General features: G+C 44.3%; 1 protein-coding gene and 1 long non-coding RNA gene across 6 annotated transcripts in view; one reads left to right on the top strand and one right to left on the bottom strand.

The window, feature by feature from the left end:
* Positions 1-18548, top strand: part of CCDC60 (coiled-coil domain containing 60) — a 204438-nt gene that overhangs the window by 127509 nt on the left and 58381 nt on the right. For 2 of the 4 annotated variants that reach the window (XM_031650807.1, XM_021923015.2), the window contains exons 3-4: positions 3805-3975; positions 10958-11065. In XM_031650807.1, the coding sequence (XP_031506667.1) occupies positions 3805-3975; positions 10958-11065 (279 nt within the window). The remainder of the gene's footprint in view (positions 1-3804; positions 3976-10957; positions 11066-18548) is intronic. The other 2 variants (XM_021923016.2, XM_021923017.2) reach the window with 1 other exon arrangement.
* The window catches only part of LOC103876111, a 242446-nt gene that overhangs the window by 105820 nt on the left and 118078 nt on the right, over positions 1-18548 (bottom strand). The window lies entirely within an intron of this gene.

An 18548-nucleotide genomic window follows, 5' to 3' on the forward strand; every position in this document is an offset into this window, starting at 1 on the left:
ATTCAAAAAATGTTACATGAGCTGAGAAGCAGGGTTTAAATTTAGAAAATGTTCAGTGGTAATCTTCCAGTGGCACATTCATAAAGAGCAAAAATACTGCATTTTATAGAGTCTAAACCACCGTCAAATCTAAGATATGCCACTAAAAACAAAAAAAATTAAACAATGAAAAGAATTTTTTACTTAAAAAAATTTAACATAACAAAATAAAAACACGGCCAATTAAAATAAGATGGTTCTTTCTTATCACTTAGAATTTTTATTTTGTAAAAATATTTTAGGCCAGGTACAGTGGCTCATGCTTGTAATTCCAGCATTTTGGGAGGCTGAGGCAAGAGGATCACTTGAGGCCAGGAGTTTGAGACCAGCTTGGGCAACATAGTGAAACCCCATCTCTGTAAAAATTAAATTTTTTTATAAGATTAAAAATATATATATTATTTCCTAATTTTTAAGAAAAACTCCTTTTTTACCTACTTAAATAATTTCTTAATATTCCATTTATATTTTTATATTCTGTTCAAACCAAAAGGAAAACACAGGTAAAATACATTTTAGATATTCCTCAAACCTCTTCACATTCAAAGCCCAGCTCTTCAGAATCACCCTTCCACTCTTGAGTGAACAATGTCCTGTGGAACATTTCTTAAGAGGATGCTCCTCTATTGTCTCCAGGATTTCTTCCCAGCTGCGGACCCAACTCTGAAAGCTTTTATAATGGCACTTTCTCGTTTTTTAAAAAAAATTTTTGAGATGGAGTCTCGCTCTGTCACTCAGGCTGGAGTGCAATGACGTGATCTCGGCTCACTGCAACCTCCGCCTCCCGGGTTCAAGTGATTCTCCTGCCTCAGCCTCCCGAGTAGCCAGGATTACAGGCACCCGCCACCACCCTGGCTAATATTTGTATTTTCAGTAGAGACGGGGTTTCACCATGTTGGCCAGGCTGGTCTCGAACTCCTGACCTCAAGTGATCCACCCGCCCTGGCTTCCCAAAGTGCTGAGATTACAAGCACAAGCCACCGCACCATGCCTACTTTCTTGATTTTATAAGAAAATGTCAAAGAAAAAGACTTTTCTGACTTCAAACTCCTGGTCCAATGATTTATTGCCTAGAGGGGGCGATTGTGCAGTCAGGCTAGCAAGAGTATGAACCAAATGTAAACCTATAGAGGCCATGACAACTGCAAAGCAACTGCCACATGGCTGGCTGTGATTGTGAATGGCCAATGACTGTAAGACGCAGTTTCACGTCAAGGATGTTGAGATGTGAAAAAATGGGCATTTCAGAATTGGTGAACGGAGGCCGATGCGATAGAAATGTACATAATGCATTGATTTGGTATATAACAGAATGTTTTGTGTTGTGGGTGTTGTTAATAGCTTTAAAAGCTGTTAATGAAAACTCAGACATCTGTAGATTCCTGAAGCATTTTTAGGTACAGTCCAAGCAACTCCCAAATCCAGGCTCACTTAAGAACCCAAGGCCCTGCGCCGTGTTTCCCGCCTGCACTGTCGGCTTTAGCTCTAGTCACTCTCCTGTGCTCCAGTGTTTTAAAGATAGCTATAGTTCCCTAAAGAGGCCATCATCAGACTCACCATTTTGCATTTGCACCTGATATTCCATCCACTGGTATGCCATGTCCCACTTTGTTCTGCTGGTGAATTCCGACTTAGCCCAAATAATACCTCCTCCAGAAAGCCTTCCAAGATTTCTCTAGGTTCCTATAGCCCTTTGGTACATTAGGTTGAGAGTATTGGTTTGTGGGTGTTTTTCCTCCATTACACTGTGATCTCCTTGGGAGCAAATGTTTTATCCTGTTGCTTTGTACAGCCCCAGTCCCCTGAACTGGTGCCTGGAATAGCAGGTTCTCAGCCAAGGTCAGCCAGAAGAATGAATGAATGAAACGTTATCACTTAGCTGCCACCTGTGTGATGTGATTTGAAAAATGCTGTAAAATCCCCACCTCCCACCTCCCAGAATTTTCCTAGTGGACATTTGTAAGAATCCTCTGATGAAATGAAATGCCCTTAATGACACCTTAACTCATCTTAGCAAATAAGCAGGGGTCAACTAATCACATGAGTCTGGCCATGACAGCTGGCTGGGAATATTCCCAAGCAAAACTGAGCACAGAGAGAGACCAGAGGAGAGGAAGAGGCCACCCTCAGAGACAGAAAGAAAATACGACTTTCTCCAGGAAGAGGTCTCCAGCCTCCCCCTAGTCTCAATTAGGTGTCCCTTTCCCCAAAGCCCAGAGTCCTGCCTCTCCCATTACCCTGTGCTATTATTGACTTCATGTATCTCTCTCTCTCTCCCCCCTACTAAGCCATGAACCCTGAGGGACCCAATGTCTTGTTCATCACTGAATCCCCAACAGTCAGCACAATACCCAACACACGTTGGTTGCTCATTAGGAATTTGGAGAACAAATAAAATTGACGGTTGCTTATTAGGAATTTGGAGAACAAACAAAATTGAATTTGAGAACCAACATTTACATGTAGGAACAAAGTGGGCAGACAGACAGAAAGAACATGTAGACACCTCTGCATCAGTCCTTCTCCACCACAGGGCTGCTAACTCCAACCCCGAGGTGAAGACTGGCAAAGCGCAGGGAGGTGTGTAGCCCATCAGGGTTGAGAATGTCTTCACATCAAGCCAGCATCAAGACATCTGATTGGGAAATAGTGGCTGAGTTGGGATGAAGAGAATAATGAAGTCCCAACATACGTTACTTGACACAGCAAGAACCCACACATTGGTACTTGAACTTCTGTAGCAGTCATGCTCACAAATGTGAGCATTTAGGCAAATCAAAGCGAGGGCAGCCTTGGCCAGGAGCCTAGGCCCTTTAGTGCCTGCTATGCCATTGATTTTCATGGAGAAGCCCCTCTTCTGTGCCAGATACAGGAAGCTGACCCCTTCCCATGCATGATGGTATCCGATCCTGCGGGCTGTGAATTGTTATGTTCACTCCATAGCACCTAGCAGAATGCCTGGTGCTATAAGTGGGCACTCCATAAATATTTGTTGAGTGATGGGATGATGAAGGAAATGAGGCTCAGAGAGATTCAAGGACTCGACCAAGGTCTTCAGTACAAGGTAGATCTGGAATTCAAACTCAGGTCTAGCTGAGTCTGGAAATCGACAGGTGGGAAGGCCCCTGCCCTGCAGGCACAAGGGCATGCTCAGAGATTATTGGTCCCAAGACAATAAGAGTCAACTCATCTTTTTTTTAAATTTGTGTCTCCGCCGGGCGCGGTGGCTCAAGCCTGTAATCCCAGCACTTTGGGAGGCCGAGACGGGCGGATCACGAGGTCAGCAGATCAAGACCATCCTGGCTGACACGGTGAAACCCCGTCTCTACTAAAAAATACAAAAAACTAGTCGGGCGAGGTGGCGGGCGCCTGTAGTCCCAGCTACTCGGGAGGCTGAGGCAGGAGAATGGTGCGAACCTGGGAGGTGGAGCTTGCAGTGAGCTGAGATCCGGCCACTGCACTCCAACCCCGGGCGACAGAGCGAGACTCCGTCTCAAAAAAAAAAAAAAAAAAAAATTTGTGTCTCCTTCTCCTCCCTCGCTCCCTCTCTCCCTCTTTCCCTCCCTCTCCCTCTCCCTCTCTCTCACTCTCTCTTTCTCTATTTCTACCTGTTTCTTCGTCTCCATCCCTCCTTATCTCTCTTTTCTCTTTCTTCTCTCTCTCTTTTTCCTCTCCTTCTCTTTCCTTCTCTCTCTCTTTCTCTCTCTCTCTCTGTCTTCCCCCACCTTCTTCCCTCTCTCCCTCTTCCTGCCTGCATGTCTCCAGCTTTTTGATCCAGTCTGTGAAGATAGGCCGTGGATATTTTGCTATTCTGAGGGAAGAGACTGCAAAGAAAAAGAAGCAACAACAACTTCAGAAACTGAAAGAGGAAGAAAGAAATCAATTCCAGCCAGCCGAAAAGATCTCGGAAATCCAGCATGGGGACACCTTATTGAGGTAAGTGGGTGCGGTAGCTGTGGCACTGAAGGTTTTAGGAACGACCACTACGAGTGAACCCTGCCTGGTTAGGTCGAGTGAGTGCAGCTATCTCAAAGCAGGTGCCCCTTCTCAGCCAGGCATCTAACACCTTCTTCAGTGTGACCCAACCAATCTTGATAGCCTCGCTTTCTGGTATTCGCTGGAATATCTTCCACTTATCACTAACCACCCAGCTTAAAGGCTGCCCTTTCCCAATACTTCCTGGAATTCAGTCCAACCATCTGCACCCATTTGCACTCCAGGTCCCCATAATACGTGTTTATATGCTAGTTTGTTTTATTCCACATCAGTATCTCTGTTCCATACCTTCAACTGCAGCCCCAGGGCCTGGCTCATTGTCCACAGAAAGCAGGTGCACAAAAAAGTGCCTCCTTTTTTTTCGTTTGTTTTTTTTTTTTTTTTTTTTTTTTGAGACAGAGTCTAGCTCTGTCACCCAGGCTGGAGTGCAGTGGCGAGATCTCGGCTCACTGCAACCTCCGCCTCCCGGGTTTAAGCGATTCTCCTGCCTCAGCCTCCCAAGTAGCTGGGATTACAAGTGCCCACCACGATGCCTGGCTAACTTTTTTTTTGTATTTTTAGTAGAGACAGGGTTTCACTGTGTTGGCCAGGCTGGTCTCGAACTCCTGACCTTGTGATCTGCTCGCCTCAGCCTCCCAAAGCGCTGGGATTACAAGAGTGAGCCACTGCGCCCAGCCTCCTTTTTTTGTAAAGGACTTTCCCTTCGTTGGAAAAGGACTATCAACAGATTGGTCCACTATGAAATGCCCATGCATATAATAATAGTAATAACAACAATAACAATAAATACAACCATATTGATGTTTACCGTGTGCTTTATGCACACCTATTTGGCTAAATTTCAAAACATTCCTGAGATAGGTGCTACCATTGGCCCCATTTTAGAGATGGAGAAATGAGGCTTAGAAGTTAACTAATCTCCCCCAAGGTCAGTATTAGAAAGCAGCTCTGAGTCCCAAACTCAGTGGCATCAAAATCCATCGACTGCACCATTTGGCATGGACAAAGTCCTGGGATACTGTGAGCTTGTGCAGACTGAATGAGGCACAAACCAAGGAAGAAAAGAAGTGCCAAAGCAGCCAGGGAGGAAATGCAGGGTAGAAAAATGGCCTGCAGCTATAGCCACTCTCCTGTGAGAGCAGCTGTTGCAACCCTAGCTACACATCAGAATCATCTGGCAAGTTTTACAAAACACCACTGTCCAGGCCAGTTGCATTAGGCTCTCTAATGTACATTAGCTTTTCATACATTAATTTTTTTTATTTAAATAGTTTTTGGGGAACAGGTGGTGTTTGGTTACATAAATAAGTTCTCCAGTGGTGATTTCTGAGATTATGGTACACCCATCACCCAAGTAGTGTACACTGTACCCAATATGTAGTCTTTTATCCCTCACCCTCCTCCCACTCTTCCCTCGGGAGTCCCCAAAGTCCATTATATCATTCATATGTCTTTGCATCCTCATAGCTTAGCTCCCACTTATAAGTGAGAATATACGATGTTTGGTTTTCCATTCCTGAGTTACTTCATTTAGAATAATGGTCTCCAACTTCAGTCAGGTTGCTGCAAATGCCATTATTCTGTTTCTTTTTATGGCTGAGTAGTATTCCATGTTGTATATATACACCACATTTTCTTTATCCACTTGTTGATTGATGAGCATTTGGATTGGTTCTATATTTTTGCAATTGTGAATTGTGCTGCTATAAACACGCATGTGTAAGTGTCTTTTTCAGACAATGACTTCTTTTCCTCTGGGTAGATACCGAGTAGGGGGGTTGGTGGATCAAATGGTAGCTCTGGTTTTTGTTCTTTAAGAAATCTCCATACTGTTTTCCACAGTGTTTGTACTAGTCTACGTTCCGGAAAAAAAGTGCTCAACATCGCTAATTATCAGGGAAATGCAAATCAAAACCACAACACAATACCACCTTACTCCTGCAAAGAACCGCCATAATAAAAAAAAGTAACAGACGTTGGCTTGGATATTCATAGAATTTTTTTAAGTTCCCCTAAGTGAGTCCAGTGTGAAGCCACGGTTGAGAGCCATTATGCTAAGGCTGCCTTCAGGAATCTAAACTGCCAGGTCACTTGCTGAAAATGAAATGGAAGCCACGACAGACACCCCCTTTCCTCCGCACTATTTCCCAAATTCTGTTCTTCAGAATGTTAATTTAGAGAATGTGAATATGTGCTTCTTATAAACAAGGGTCCTGCCAATGGAATCGTATAATATGTGACCCTTCTGTGTCTGGCTTCTTTCACTTATAGTGCATTTGAGGTTCATCCTCAACAGACAGCAGATTGGTGGTTGCCAGAAGCTGGGGGCAGGGGGAATGGGAAGTGACCAGATGGGTCTGGGGTCCGCCTTTTGGGAGTGATGAAAATGTTTTGTAACAAGAGGCGATGGTTGTACAACATGGTGCAATGTACTAAATACCACTAAATTCTCCTCTTTAAAACAGTTAATTTTATGTTCTGTGACTTTCGTCTTAATAAATTTTTTCTTCAGGCCGGGCATGGTGGCTCACGCCTATAATCCCAGCACTTAGGGAGGCTGAGGCAGGAAGATCACTTGAGCCCAGGAGTTCAAGACCAGCTTGGGCAACATAGAGATTCCATCTTTATTTAAGGAAAAAAAGAAAAACATATATAATTTTTTTCAAAAGGAACAAGGGTTCTTGTCGGTGAGACCTGGGGTATCAAGTCAGAGAAGAACTGGACCTCTTGAAAGCCCAAGGTTCCAGGTGATGGATGAAAACCCAGACTGCAAGACCTCATGGAACTGGTATATTTCCAGTCACCTCCCCCTGAATCATGGCTGTTGGGATCCCAGAATACTGTGGAAAGGTCTCCTCCTTGACTCCTCATTGGTGTAGACCCTGGGATCAGCACAAATTGTGCCTTCCTGACCGAACTCTATGGCACCCATAGAGTCTGATACTCCTAGTGACAGACTGGCAGCCTTTCCCTGGAATAAAGAGAAGGCATGAACTCACAGCTCTTTTTTCAGGCGCTGTGCTCAGATTGACAGGCAAACCCAACAGGCACTGGGGAAAGAGGGTGTTTACGAAAGACACTCCTGTGCCTGTTTGAACGACTCGGGTGTCATGTTCCACTTGTTTGGATGGAGTTTTTCATCCATGGTCGTAGAATGCAATTCTCCCCTCTCCGATCCATGTTTCAGTGTGTGAGACATGGTTTATTTAAAGTTTAATAAGTTTAAATATGCATGAGATCGCTCCTCTTGTAGACTTTGGTCTGGTTGTGTCTTATCTGGTAGGTTTTATAAGCTATACAAGGATGGTTATTTTATTAAAATAAAACTGGAAGTCATTATGGCAATGTAGCCATCAAATGCATGGGTGGGAGGGTGTTATAAAGTAGCATTAGGAGATTGTCTATATCCAGACAGGGTAGTGGTGGTGAAGTACACGAGCCTTGGAACCAGTTAGGACTTCCCGCATACAACTGTTTAACTTTGAACAGATCCCTGTACCTCTCTGAGTCTCCTTTTCTTCACGTACACAAATAAATGGTACCAAACTCCCGAGCTTAATTAATTAATTATGAGGATTAAATGAAATGATACTTAGCCTAGAGCCTATGTATAAGACATGCTCAGTAATTGTTCCTACTATGACGCAGTAAAGTGAGTTTGAGCTCTCTGAGCCTCAGTTACCTAAAATCCTTAAATGTATGGCTAAAAATCTTAATTTCCACGAAAGCTAAAAAGCATCTCACATCTAACAGCAATGCTTCTATAGATAAAATTCCTATCACAAAAGTATAAAAAATACAAGTGTTCACTTATAAATACTTTTTAAACCAAGTATTTGATCTTGTGCATCATAAAAGCAAAAGGAATTATTTTCTCCTGTCTGGATCTAAGAGCATAGAATACATTGTTTTAGACAAAAATTTTAAGTCTGACAAACTATGCAGGGGAAAAAAAAAATCAAGCACGTCCTCAAAGATTTCTGCCTGCAAGCAGTCTCTCCCACTGTGCTCGGTGACCTCATTTTTCAGCTGCAGATTCAGCTGAAAAGGTGGGAAAAAATGACGAGTAGAATTTGTTTTATTATTGTGGCTGAGAGAAGACATAAAACTAGAGATTAGGAATGTAAAAGCTGGGTTAATTTCCACACATCCTAAACCACTGGAAGCATGGTTGAGCCAGTAAGAAAAGGTCACAGCAATGTATTTGCTTGTGGTTTTCTCAGCTCTAGGGTTGAATAAAGAGTCAGTGGAAGTGAACATTGGAGGACCTAGATTCTGGTCCTAATTTCTGTTAACTTTGTGATCCCAGAATTATTCTCAAATTTCCAGGAGGAAGGTATACCCCTAACTTGTGTCCCAGCATCATCTCCACTGGCCCCCTCCATCCCATTCCCCATGCTGAGCCCCAAGCTAAGTGATCTTTTCAAAATATAAATTGCACGCAGCTTAACACCCTCCATGGTTGCCATTCCTTGCAGGGTAAACACAAAAGTCTCAGCAGGGGTTCCAAGGCCCTGGATGGTCTAGCCTGTGGCTTGCCTCTCCAGTCCCAGCTCATAGCCTCCTCTTACTCACTCTACCCCAGCCCCACTCTCGTACTTTCTTAGTCATGACATGGCCTCCTCTGCAGAGTCTTTACACATGCTGTTCCCTCTGGCTGGAAGGTTTTTCCCTCCTCCATTTACCCAGTTAATTTCCATTCAACCTTCAGATTTCAGCTCAACATTTACTTCTGCTACAGTTACTATTGCCATGAACACCCACTCTAAAATCTTGATTATTAACTCAAGATAATCAGAACTGCTTTCTCTCATAAATCTGCAATTTGAGTAAGGCTCAGAGGGGCAGCTCAAAGGACCCATTTCCAAGACAGCTCACTCACATGGGTGGCAAGTTATATTTGGCTGTCAGTTCGTGAACTCGGTTCCTTTCCCTGTGGGCCTCCTCACAGGCTGCCAGCTTCCCCACAGCATGGCAGCTGAATGCAGCTGAATGCTGAGTGAGCATCCCAGGACACAGGGGGGAGAGGTTGCCTGGTGCCCGGAATCACATTACTTCTGACACATTCTATTAGGTCAGCTGGTCACAGAGCCAAATGAACATAGACCTACCTCTCGATTGGAGAAGTTTCAAAGAATTTGGGGGATATGTTTTGAAATTTCCACAACTTCCTCAAGGAAGTACAGTATTCCCTGGCTTCCATTTCAGTCAAATTTACTATTCTAGGCTATTAAAGCACTTTCTCTTGGAACACTTATCACAACTGTATGTTTGGTTATGCCCATCTCCCCCACTAGACTCTAAACTTCAGAAGAGGAGAGGCTGGATCTCTTTCATGCATTGCTGTATTGGCAAGCCCCCAGCTCAGAGAAGAGGTTCAATAATTATTGGTAGAAATGAATGAATCAAGGAACCTGTCAATGATCCAATCAATGAAAGTACTTAGACTGTGGCTCAGAAACTAAAAGGCCTTCAGGTAACAGGCAGATGGCATGAATTAGAAAGAAAGGCAGAGAGTGAGAACCAGGGATGCTTGTGTTTGGGGTAACTCAGGAAGCACACACCTCATTCAAAGCTGTCTGTGGCCCATCCTTCTTGTCAGTGGAAACACAGGCCCCGAGTGGCCAGAGCTTTCAATTTTTTGAAGGCCAAAGTTTTTCCATTTTTATGTGACATCTCCCAATTTTAAAATATAGACAATTGATTCAATTACACACACACACACACACACACACAGAGACTGAGAGAGAGAGAGAGAGAGAGAGAGAGAGAGAGACAGAGAAAGACAGAGAGAGACAGAGAGAAAAAAAAGAGTAGATTAATTAAAATATGTCTGTGGGCTGAATTTGGCCATGGACAAAAAAATATATATACCATAAAGCCAGGAGCGATGTCTCACGCCTGTAATCCCAGCACTTTGGGAGGCCAAGGCAGGTGGATCACTTGAGGATAGGAGTTCAAGACCAGCCTGGCCAACACAGCAAAACTCCATCTCTACTTAAGAAATATAAAAAATTAGCCAGGCATGGTGGCACATGCCTGTAATCCCAGCTACTCAGGAGGCTGAGGCACGAGAATCGCTTGAACCTAGGAGGCAGAGGTTGCAGTGAGCCAAGATCACACCACTACACTCCAGCCTGGGTGACAGTGAGATTCTCTCTCAAACTATATGTATCATATGACTCAAGCATGACAACAACCCCCCCCCCAAAAAAAAAAACCTATTTTCTATAATGGAAATGATTTGCTCTGCTGTAATGGTGGAAGAAAAAACACCTAAATATGGTATTAAATTGCTGTTTATAGAACACAGCTGAAAGTATACCTTGTCTGGCCCTTGAAGCAAACATTTCCAACCCTAGTGTAATATACAAGTATACCACATGATTTATCTTGTTTATTCTCTTGGCTCTTCTAGCAGATTATATACTCCATGGGGGCAGTGACTGCTTTTTTTTTTCTTTTTGAGATGGAGTCTCGCTCTCTCACCCAGGCTGGAGTGCCATGGCGCGATCTCAGTTCACTGCAACCTCTGCCTCCCACGTTCAAGCGATTCTCCTGCCTCAGCCTCCCGAGTAGCTGGGACTACAGGCGCCTGCCACCCTGCCCAGCTGTTTTTGTATTTTTAGTAGAGATGGGGTATCACCCTGTTAGCCAGGATGGTCTCAATCTCCTGACCGCCTTGGCCTCCCAAAGTGCTGGGATTACAGGGAGTGAGCCACTGCGCCTGACTCAGGGCAGGGACTTTTATATGCTCTGTTAAGGAACTGCATCTGAAACCCTCATCCCTCCAGCAGGAATTATTTGCCTGATACACAGTAAGTGCCCAGTTATATCTGCCAAATAGACCGTGACAAGAGAAGAAGGTGTTCAAAGCTACTTATCATTGTTCACTTTGTTTCTCTGTCTGCTTGTCCTTCAGCACATATGATGATGAGAAGCTGAAGATGCTGGGAGCTAGAGTCACACGTCGCCCGTTCACTCCCGTCCACAGCTGCATCATTTCTCCCTCGCTACCCGAGGCTCACGTGTAAGCAGTCTCGCCTCTGGCTCATTTGCTTTGCTAGCTTATAAATTGTAGCCGAACTGAAATGACTCAACGAGCTGTCATGTCGGGAGCTGTTCCTTTGTCCTCTTGAAAGGGACATGGAGCCTGGAGCTGGCAAAGCTATTTGGCATATAAAAATAACAGAAAGTAGACACAGTGGTTTACAGCTAAGTGGCAAATCAGCTGGGACTGAGTCATTTCAATTCTTACCAAGCCAGACGCTCTAATGTCAAACAGTTTGCAAAGCCTGATAAAATCTGTCTACAGCCCTCGTCGAGTGTGTGTGAGAGCATCTCAGCCTGTGCTCAGGGGACACGTTTTCCCCAAGATTCAAGGAGCTGTTTCCTGGAGAAGCCCCTCCAGTTTTCTGACCCGAGGCGTGAACTCATCATTGCATGGTGCAACAGGAGCTAATCATCCTTCCAAAGAACACTCTTGCTTTCTAAAATCTTGACATCTTGTTCCCCTTGTGTCTATTCCAAATCTCAAGCCCAACTTTTTCTTTTTCAACAGTTAGCACTTTTCAGCTGGAAGATTTCAGGCACAGGGATACAAGCTTTTGACTTTAGGGCAGGGCTTTTCAGCCTTGACACAGGTGACATTTTGAGAGAAATAATTAATTCTTTGTTGTGAAAGGCTGTCCTGTGTATTGTAGGATGTTTAGCCACATCCATGGCCTCTACCCACTAGATACCAGTGGTGACAACCAAAAATGTCTCCAGACATTACCAAATGTCCCCTGGGAGCAAAAGTGCATGAGCCCCTGCCCCACATCACACACACACACAGACACACACACTCCACGTTGAGAACCACCACTTTAGGGCAATGGATTCATTTAGAGCTGTGATACAATGATTACAGACTTCTCTGTCTGCTCATTTGTCAAATATTTATTAGGCTCCTACAGTGTTCGCAGTGATAATGGCCACTCCTCATCACTCTGTAGCATTATCTCACTCAGTCCTCTCAGCCTCCCTATTGTGTAGGTGTATCATTATCCTCTCTGCAGATGGGGAAGCAGAAGCTCAGAGACATATACTCACCTATTCAAGGTCACAGAGGTCAGTGTGTTGCTGAGTCAAGTCGGTCTGACTGCAAAGCCCAAGCTTTCATCACCACACACTACATAGAACATATATCCCAAAGCCTTGCCTTTAAGGAGCTCATAATATATTTAGCAAACCAAGTTTCCTATATGTGAAGAGTAAAAGAATGCAAGAGTGAAATCATAGGATAAGATGGCAAACAAAAGCAAATCACTAATAAGAGTACTTAGTCCATGAATGGAAGATGCAAAAACCATCACCAACACCATCATCATCATCACCATCATCCTCACCACCATCATCCTCATCCTCACCACCATCATCATCACCATCATCTTCATCACCATCATCACCACCATCATTACCATCATCATCACCATCAACATCATCCTCAACACCATCATCCTCATCACCACCATCATCACCATCATCCTCACCACCATCATCATAACCATCATCCCTACCACCATCATCACCACCACCATCACCACCACCATCCCTCACCACCATCCTCACCACCACATCACCACCGATTATTATTATAATTCATTATTCTACTTTACATTATTTTAATGACATTACGCATTATTCAATGACATTATTACGATTATCTTTACTACATTATTGCATTTACGACATTACGATTATTCCTACTTAACACGACATTACTTACTATTCTTTACCATTTCATTTTCATTACTTATTATCTTTTACTTACGACATTATAATTCGTTATCTCTTTACTTTAATGAGACATTATAATTTATTATTCCACGACATTATTATCTCTTTACGACGACACATTACTTGATTATCTATTTACCACGACATTACGACCATTCTCATTACCACTTTGATTACTACGACATTACATTACGACACTTTATCAATTAATTACATTAGGTTGTGACATCCTTATTCTCCTTTAATATTTCTTAGTAATTTACGATTTCATCCTACTCTACGCCGCATTGCATTGTCTCCGCATCTCTTTTGATTGGTATTAGATTATAATTATTCCCCAGCTGCAGTTTGCTTTTGATGGTGCCTTTAGTGATCTCTTGCAAAAATAGGCCTTGCAATTTCTCATGATGTTCCTTTTTGAACATTAATTTGCACTTCTGCCCATCCCTCCCATGGACAAGCCTTCTGAAACCAACTGGTATAGAACCAATGGGCTTTCACTTGTATCTGAATCATCTGGGGGTAGGGGGAGAGCAGGGAAGAAATGTTTCTGAGAATGCATATCCCTGAGCCCCGTCCACAATTTATTTGGTCTGAGCCATTGAGGCTTACTTAAATCAGCTATGAAGTGATGGAGAGAGTTTCTTACCCATCTTCTGTCAGTGTCAGATGGGAAAACTAAAGCCCAGAAAGGGGGAAGAACCTGCCAAAAGTCTCACAACAGGAATTTTTAAAAAATTTTTTATTGCCATAGGTTATTGGGGAACAGGTGGTGTTTGGTTACATAAGTTCTTTAGTGGTGATTTGTGAGATTTTGGTGTACCCATCACCTGAGACATACACACTGCACCCAGTTTGTAGTCTTTCATCCCTCACTTCCTTCCCACCCCTCCCCCTTGAGTCCTCAAAGTCCATTGTGTCACTCTTATGCCTTTGCATCCCCATACCTTAACTCCTAGTTATGAGTGAGAATATACTGTTTGGTTTTCCATTCCTGAGTTACTTTACTTAGAATAATAGTCTTCAACCTCATCCAGATTGCTGCAAATACCATTAATTCACTCATTTTTATGGATGAGTAGTATTCCATCATATATCATATATATATATATATGCCACAGTTTCTTTATCCACTCGTTGATTGATGGCCATTTGGGTTGGTTCCACATTTTTGCAATTGCAAATTCACAACAGGAATTTTGATCTCCTGTCAGCTAAGTCAGATCTTTACACTAGGTTTGTTACATAGGCTATATTATTATTATTATTATTATTATTATTATTATTATTGCAGTGGATGTGGTTCATATTTGTATTAGACCAGAGGTCAGCAAACTATTCCTTAAAGGGCCAGACAGTAAAAATTTTAGCCTTTGCTGACCAGGTGGTCTCCCTTGCAACCACTTAACTTTGCTGTTGTAGCATGAAAACTACAACAATGGATGTGGCTATGTTCCAATAAAGTTTTATTTACAAAACCAAAGTGGCAGGCTCACTGGCTGTAGTTTGCTGTAGTCCCTGTCCAGCACTGAAGGCTGCCTTTTCTTATCCTCAGCTGTTCAAAGGCTCTGGCTGCATTTGATGACTGTATTAGTAAGCTATGGCTGTATTACAGATCACCTCAACATGGAGTGGCTTCAAACAACAATTTAGTATTGCCCCCAAGTCTACATGTCAGCAGGGTGTTTCTGCTGGTCAGGCTGACTCGGCTGATCTTGGCTGGATGTGCTTATGTGTCTACACCCAGCTGATGGGTGAGCTGGAGGTTGACTGATCTCGAATGGCTTCATTCACAAGTCTGTTGGTTGGTTGCTGGCCAGGGTGACATGGGTGAGATGCTGAATGTCTCTCAACACCCAGCAAGCAAACTCAGACTTGTTCACATGGCAATCAGAAAGGGTTCCAAGAACAAGATCCTAAGTACCCAAAGCCCCTTGAGGTCAATGATGGTGGTGATGATGGTGCTGGTGATGATTATTGCATTTTCCATCTGTGAACTGGGCTCAGCATGACCACAGTTACCGTCTCACCACATTCCACTGGCCAAAGCAAGTCACCAGGCCAGCCTAGCTACAAGGAGTGTGGGGAAAGACTTCCCTTCTTGATGGGGGGAAGCAGCAAAGTCACATCCCAAAGTGTGCAAAGCAGAGAGGGATGGCGCTGTTGTAATCAGTCTACCAAAAGGCACCAGGGCCGGCCCTGCCTGGTGATTCCTGAATTCTCAGTTGTCATATCAGCCAATGCAGATCAGAGTCTGGTCAGTCCCCTCAATCCCTGTGTGATTGATCCCCAAAGTGGCTGATAATTCCAAATCGACTGTGTAGGGATCAATTCAATCGTGTAACAAGAGACCGACCTTTACCTTTAAAAACGGAAGGGGGTGGTCTCTAGGAATGAGAAACAGCCTCTCGTTTTTCCCTCTTAGATGGCTGGGCTGTGCCCCACAGCCTTTAATGAGTGACTAGGCAGCAAGTGCAATGCCTGTAACCTGTGTCCAGATTTGCCCTTGGCAATCAGCGTGGGGCGCTTGGAATGGCTTTGAATGCATTTTCCAATTTCTCTTAGTAAAAGAAAAAAAAATGTTTTCTTCTCAGAGATGTTTATGCCCACTGGGATTCTGGTTGGTACAGCAGTTTTAATAGAGTGAACTATTCAGGTGTGCTGACCGCTGGCACTCGCCCGGAGTTCTGAGCTCAGGGACTTCGGAAGCAGGCTTTGTGTATCCCCGTTCAGCATTTTCACCTCCTATACCCTGCATTTAAAAAAGTCAATGTTCTCTCTTTTAATTTGATAAAATCCAAGATACTATGCTATGACCTGACACATGATCATTATGAGAAAAGACCGATTTCTATCAAGCATGCTTCTGGGGACTTTTTTTCACTGCAGATTCGACAAGCAATCATCAGGTTTAGGGCACTTTTTATAAACGGAGAAAAAGGACCAGATCTATCAGATGAAACCCTATTCTGATGAAAAGGGAGTCTCTACCCTCTAACAAGAGACAACATCCACACTGTCATTAAGAGCATGAATTCGGAAGCCAGACTGCCTGGGCTCACATTCCAGCTCTGCCATTTGCTGTCTTTTGTGACCTTGGATAGGTCACATGGCCCTTTATGCCCCAGTGTCCTCATCTGCAAAACGGGGATAATAATAGTACCTTCTTCACAGGATTTTATAAGAATGAAATTAGTTAATGGATATTGGGCACTTAAAACAGTGTCTGGCATACAGTAAGGACTCTTACGGGAAGTATTCACCATTACTATTTGTTGTTCTGTTGTTGTTTTTGTTACTACTGTTTTTTTTGTTTTTTTTTTTTTTTGAGACGGAGTCTTGCTCTGTCGCCCAGGCTGGAGTGCAGTGGCTGGATCTCGGCTCACTGCAAGCTCCGGCTCACTGCAAGCTCCGCCTCCCAGGTTCATGCCATTCTCCTGCCTCAGCCTCCCGAGTAGCTGGGACTACAGGCACCGGCCACCTCGCCCGGCTAGTTTTTTGTATTTTTTAGTAGAGACAGGGTTTCACCATGTTAGCCAGGATGGTCTCGATCTCCTGACCTCGTGATCCGCCCGTCTCGGCCTCCCAACTTGCTGGGATTACAGGCTTAAGCCACCGCGCCCGGCCACTACTGTTTATTATCTCAGTGGTTCTGTATATAAGAATTATGCTCAAGGTGCAGTGGCTCACGTCTGTAATACTAGCACTTTGGGAAACCGAGGCATTGAGCCCAGGAGTTTGAGACCAGTCTGGGCAACATGGCAAAACTCCATCTCTACAAAATACAAAAACCATCTGGGCAGGTGGCACATGCCTGTAGTCCCAGCTACTCAGGAGACTGAAGGAGGAGGATCGCTTGTACCCAGGATGCAGAGGCTGCAGTGAGCCAAGATCACGCCACTGCACTCCATCCTGGGCAACAGAGTGAGACCCTGTCTCCAAAAAAAAGAAAGAAAAAAAAAGGAATTGTGCTCAAGTTATCAGTTCAGAAAATATCAGATCTGAACCAATTCATTCCCACCATTTTCCATCAGTAACTGGAAATCTATTGAGCACCCTGTGGTGGACAAGACTCTGCAGGTTGTAGGCTCAAGGGCTGGAGAGTCCAGTCAACAGGTAGTTACAATAGAGCAGGAACCCAAAGGTGAGGACAAGGAGGACACACTGTAGGGATGGGGATGCTTTAGAACCTCCTTAGAGTGAGCCCAGCCCAGACCTACAGCAATCAAGGAAGGCTTCCGGATGGAGATGACAGCTGAAGCCCAATCACTGAGAGTCAAGAAGGAAGAGGAACAGGAACATGTACCAGGAGCAGGGAACAGTGCTGAGCATGTCACCTCACCCTCACTCTCACCTTTTAAGAGAGGTACTGCAATTACCTCCATTTTACAGATAAGAAAACTGAGGCTCAAAGAAGTTAAGTAATTTGGCCAAGGCCATAGGGCCAGTAGATGGCAAAGCTAGAAGTTTAACCTGGACGGTGCAAAGAGCGAGCATGCTGAGCTTGAACGACTGAGTGGATTTTTGCCAGGCTGCAGATGGTAGCACAAGGAACAGGCGGGGCAACTCAAGGCTGGAGAGGCGGACGGGGCCTCATGTGTGTCAGAGCATTAGTTTGCTGGGGCTGCCATAGTAAACTACTAGACTGGGTGACTTAAAGAACAGAAATGTATTTTCTCACAGTTCTGGAGGCTGACAGCCCAAGATCCAGGTGCTGTCAGGGTTGGTTTCTCCCAACCCTCTCGAGGTTGGAGGATTGCTCTCTCCCTCTCTTCTCTGTGTCCTCACATGGTCTTCTTCTCAGTGCTCGCAGCCCTGGTGTCTCTTTGTGCGTCCAAATTTCCTCCTCTTATAAGGACACCGGTCAGATTAGATTAGGGACCACCATAATGGCTTCATTTTTCAGTGAAGCCCCTCTTTAAGGTACCATCTACGAACACGGTCACACCCTGAGGTACAGGGGTTAGAGCTTCAACAAATGAATCTGGGATGTCCACAATTCAGCCGATTACAAATTATTTAGGAAGTTTGAAGATTTTAAGCAAGAGAGGGAGAGGGTCAGGTCTACATCTGTTCTTGTCATCTGCAGAAATGAATCTGATGCTCACATGTCCCACATCCCCTCCACCACCTTGTGACCAAGTAGACCCCATCTCACCAATTAACTTCCTTTGTTTATTTCCCTCCCCACCCCACATATCCCAAAGCCCAGGTCTGCAGGAGCTCCAAGTTGCAAAACAGAAGAACCCATAGGCCTCTGTCCCAGCCTCTCACAACCTCCTAGTGTTATGGGGAGGGTATAGTGAGGTGCTCATGGCCCACTGCCAGGCATGTGGCACAGCTAGCTGCTGCCATTGCTAAATGCTGGACAGGTCCTATGTGCCCAGACCTACCAAAATGCTGTCACCTGTGGGGCCCAAAAAGGTGTTAAGAGAGAAGAAAGAGACAATAATTGAAAAGGGGTCAGGTGCAATAGCTCATACCCATAATCCCAGAGCTTTGGGAGGCAAAGGCAGGAGGATCGCTGGAGGCCAGGAGTTTGACAGAAGCCTGGGCAACATAGGAAGACCCCATTTTTTCCAAAAAAAAATTTAAAATTAGCTGGGCATGGTGACGCGTGTCTGCAGTCCCAGCTACTCTGGAAACTGAGGCAGGAGGATCACTTGAGCCCAGGAGTTGGAGGCTGCGGTCTGGGGATAGAATGAGAGCCTGTCTCTTAAAAAAAGTTTTAT

This window comes from Papio anubis, chromosome 9 (genome assembly GCF_008728515.1).
Source record: "Papio anubis isolate 15944 chromosome 9, Panubis1.0, whole genome shotgun sequence".
Lineage (NCBI taxonomy): Eukaryota > Metazoa > Chordata > Mammalia > Primates > Cercopithecidae > Papio > Papio anubis.